The 4,406-nt window shown below is 45.3% G+C and overlaps 1 protein-coding gene across 1 annotated transcript; it reads right to left on the bottom strand.

The window, feature by feature from the left end:
* Positions 1-224: 224 nt before the first annotated feature.
* LOC104622105 (PHD finger protein 21B-like) lies at positions 225-3,959 on the bottom strand (the record flags this gene model as incomplete). Its single annotated transcript, XM_010288770.1, has 3 exons — positions 225-438; positions 2,817-2,920; positions 3,884-3,959. Coding segments are annotated over 3 exons (394 nt in total), but the record flags the coding sequence as incomplete, so codon positions are not given.
* Between the last annotated feature and the right edge of the window lie 447 nt (positions 3,960-4,406).

The following is a 4,406-nucleotide window of genomic DNA, read 5'->3' as shown; positions in this document are numbered from 1 at the left end:
GAAGGTCTCGGCAAAAACAAAACCGCAGCACAACCCACTCCGCGGGAACCTGCTGCCACAGTGACCTACAGACTGGACTGATTGCAAGTTTCTACGCGTATCAAAACTGAGATCGCTCCTTCTCTCCTTTGTTTCAGTTTAATCTCTCCTCTGCGCTTGTGTATAAAGTTTTTTTCCCCCCCTCCTTCCTTCGCTCCCTCGCAGCCGGCTCTGTCAGTTGTTACCCTGTGATTGCTGCAAGGCTTTGTGCATGGCAGCCGAGGCAGAGGAGGGTTTGATCCAGGGGACAGTTAGCAGGGAGGAGGTGGTGGTGGTCGTCATGGTAACCTGAATCATCTGCTCGTTTTGTATCAGTCTAATGAGGGTTTTGAGACGTTCCAGTGATGACTGAGTCCCTTTCTGCTGGGCCAACAGACTGGTTTTTAGCTCTAAGCATTTCTGTCAAATAAAGAGAAGGGGAGAGAGAAGGGAAGACTGAGAATACATTCAAATTGGTGTCAAACATCTCTCCAAACATCCTTTTGTGTCTTGAGTGCATGTCCTGCTCAAACGAAGTATATTCTCCTTGGGGGATAGCAAAACCACAGCTTAACGAACGGAGTAATCACCAGCGCCGCACACGCCGCGGCAGCTAAGGTAACTATATTCATCCCCGTCCAAATGCGTTCAGAGGATGTTTCCGATCTCATCCTGTAGACAGCCCGGCAGAAATGCCTCCCGCCCTCCAAAGAGATTACCGGCACGGGACTGTAATAGCTCTATTACTGCAAAGTACTGAAGCCACCAGTGAGGTGTCGAAATCTTACCAAATGGCATTGGTAAACACATGAGGGATAAACCTCACCGTGATGCTTTTTGTACATGCCACACGTTTTAGGCAGTCAGTACTGTGAAGATAAGTTGATCTCTCTAAATATGATGTCAACATTTTTCTGACAGAAAACTTGATCTAACACACTATGGTTATACCACTGGAGTCAAAAGAAAGCCTTTTTCCTATGGGGTGGCCAAACTGCACCCCACAATCACTTGAAACGTTTCATACAAACCTACATGAAAATGAGCATGACAGCAGGAGCCGAACGAAAGCATCCCAAACCTCCCTCTTCTCCAGGAAGAGATAAGGAGGAGTCGGTAATTCTCCTTTCCTTCCCCAACCCCATACTGCTGCAGCTAACATCCCACCCTTTACACTATCAACTGGCCGGGGAGGGACTATGTGAGAGACCAAAACCCTGAGCCTGTCTGCTAGATGGAAGGGAGCGGTGGCCTCTCCAGTATCTGAAACTTCCTATTTTCTTGCTCCCAGTGGGCCCAGGGGTCTGGCAAAACTGGTTACTTGTCTGCAGGTTGCTCCTCTTTGGCTATGGTCTGGACTACCCAGGGTAGGGAGGTAGTCTCCAGTCGAGGTGAAGGGAGAAATGCTCACTCGAAAGCCAAGTTGTTTGAAGAGCAGCTGCGTGGAGCTGGTCAGAGGTTGGTTTAGACAGGTGAAATCTCAGGTGAAGGATAAATCACATTCTGCTTTTCCAAATAATACCATTCCACCCGTGGTGTATATAAGAGTTTTCTCTTTAATGTAAATCTCTGTTAAGGCAGATGTCAGAAATGGAATTGCTCTGTGCTGGAACACTTCTAATTGCTTTTCTCCTTTCAAGTGGATATATCTCCAACAAATATAATCCTGAGCTGATATTACCATTTAAATAAGACAGTGTTGCCCACTGAAAGAACCTGATTCTGCTTAGGTAGAAATCTTACTGATTTTGGCAGCCCTGACATACACCTGATAGCTGACTGCATCCCCAAATGCTCTTCTTTTTCCAAACACCTTATCCCACTGCAGTCTCCTACCTACTGAAGATATTCTGTACCCCAGAGTCACTTCTTCATACAGCCATGTGTTTCCATTAGTGCTGATAGTGGGAATCCACCCATTAGTGCCAATGGTGTGGAATATTCCACACTTACATGGAATATTCCCCACTGTGATACCTTTCAATAAGTTATTGCTTTTCCTTCCACTCTTTTAAATATGATAAATATTTTAACGTGCCTCCTCTGGTTAACTGTAGTGGTAAAACAACTAGTGACCAGTTACTCCTGCAGCTGCCACTTTGATTTTTCCAAGGTAAGGAAGTTTCATGTATTTATCAAGACTGCCATGCCAGCTACCCCTTAAGAGTGGGCCTGAGGTAAGGTAGCCCCAAATAAATTCCTTCACCCATGAAGGATGGGAATTATGGTTTTGAACTAAGCACACTCATTATGCTAGAGACTGGTCCTCATAGCACAGTATGTGTGGAAAACATCTCCAGCCAACATTTAGCTTTGAAATGAGTTCATGGGGAAAAGGACTGTGAATCCATTTCCACTCATGAGGAAGTTACAACGTTAAGCCTCTAAGACAAATAAAGATGGTTATTTCTACCTAATCTCAAGAGTTTTGAGCTAATGGACAAGCAGCTACCACTGGAGGACATGCTTTTGAGAATGGAAGTGCCTTAAAGTCACTAGACAGATGAGAGCTGTGTACGGCACTACCAGGAAGGCAGGCACAGGTACGTTGGGGGGGTTTTGCGTGCAACAGGAATTCAGTCACTGGTGACTTCTCCTCCTCAGCCGGCCAAAGCAGCTTGCTTTTGTGCATAAAGAGAATCCACAGGTTTCTCCTCAGAGAGAAACACACTCACACTTGAACATCTGTAGCTTGGGAGCATAAATCATTTTGCAGACACAAAATACCATGTTTTCAAGCATATATTCTTTATAAGCATCTCTGCAGGAGACTCTATGTCCCCAATCAGGTATCCTACCTTCACTGCATTGTTGAGAAGTCGATCTTTTTCTTCTAACTGTCTATGCTCACTCTTCAGCTCACTGCCTCTCTTTAATAACTTTCGCTTCTCTTCTTCTTTAACTGCGGAACAGTAAGATTAAAGATATAGACGTTAAGAAAAGGACATACGGCAAAACTGCGCGCTTGAGAACAGAAAGCAGAAGCATGTATTTTGAATGGTGAGTTTCAGGTCTCATTAGTCTTTTGTCAGCAGGTACAGCTAAATAAATCTGGAGTTTCTGCTTGCATGCATGTGTCTACATCAATGGCTAGAACACAGGACAACCCAAAAGCTATAGTGCACCTTTAAGATGAATTAAAATTAATCCTGGACCACACGTGGCCTTGGAGGTCTCCAAGAAAGAGGTGAATGGTATTTAAGAACAGGTCTAGGTCTGCCAACCTGGAATGGCAGTAGTTCAGCGACCCCAGCTGAAAAGCACAATCATAACTACTAGACCTCTGCAAAGCTCCTTACAAATACTATCTAATGCCCCCAACAGCCCATTGTAAGAGTGCAACAAGGAATTAAAAAAGAGTAATGGTCAAAGCACAGATATCATACGACATCTGATGCTAATGATTGCAACACCAAATAATACCAAAAAAACTGGAGCTGATATTACTGTAGTACCTTGAGACACTAGCCCGGCATCGTGCTACATACCCAATTACATGGCTCTGCCTAGCCTGACTGTGTCTCTGCCTCCCAGCTTGACACAATTCTGCCTCAAAACCCTGTTTTCAGCCCTGTTCTCAGGAAGGCACCACTTTGATGATAGTCTCCTCCACAGAGTGACATTCCCAAGAGATCAATCTCAGCTTTCTTGAAGAGAGAAGATAGCGAAGGAGCAGACCGAGGGGAAGGGTAGAGGAAGTGACCTCTTGTTCCCAGCCACAGGCCCTTATGGCCCTTTGCTTAATGGTGTCATGATACCTGGTAGCGTTACAACATGGCTTTAGTATTAGTGCTATGAAGGACTCAAATGGCATCGCCCATCACGAGCAGAGAATCCCTTGTCATTAGCTGTGTTTAGTCCCTACCTGTTTTGTGAGTAACGTAGGAGTGCACAATAGCCAGAGTTCCAGTCCATGGCACGTTGTCATCTTTCTTTAACACCTATAAGCCCAGGAAACAATAAAAAGTTAGGACTCCACAAAAACAGACATTAATGTTTTTCTTCCTCCAGCCTCACCGTTCTGCGGGACCAGATCTAAGGTCCTTGTCTCAGAATTCGCAAGCTGAAAAGTAATGAGACAACAATTTGAGTAGCAATCTCCGCTGGGGCTTACTCCTTTACACATGACTATAAACAGCACTGCCAAACAGTGCTAAAGGGGGGCTACAACTCCTCTGTCTCTTGTTGCCGTGGCTGGAAGGCATTTTTCAGCCCCTGACAAGCAGACCTCCACACTGTCAGGAGCGCTGTCTTCTCAGCGTGGGAGAAGTTGCTGGTCCATATGAAAACACGATTGCACAGATCTAATCCTGGGCTGCTCTGCTCTCTGCAACTGCATGCTAGAATTTCCCCTTGACATTTTCAAGGGAACATAACAGTGATCTCGA

The sequence above is a fragment of the Phaethon lepturus genome, unplaced genomic scaffold (genome assembly GCF_000687285.1).
Source record: "Phaethon lepturus isolate BGI_N335 unplaced genomic scaffold, ASM68728v1 scaffold35996, whole genome shotgun sequence".
NCBI classification, from domain to species: Eukaryota; Metazoa; Chordata; class Aves; order Phaethontiformes; family Phaethontidae; genus Phaethon; species Phaethon lepturus.
Note: the sequence above shows the minus strand (reverse complement) of the source record. Positions and strands in the feature narration are given on the sequence as shown.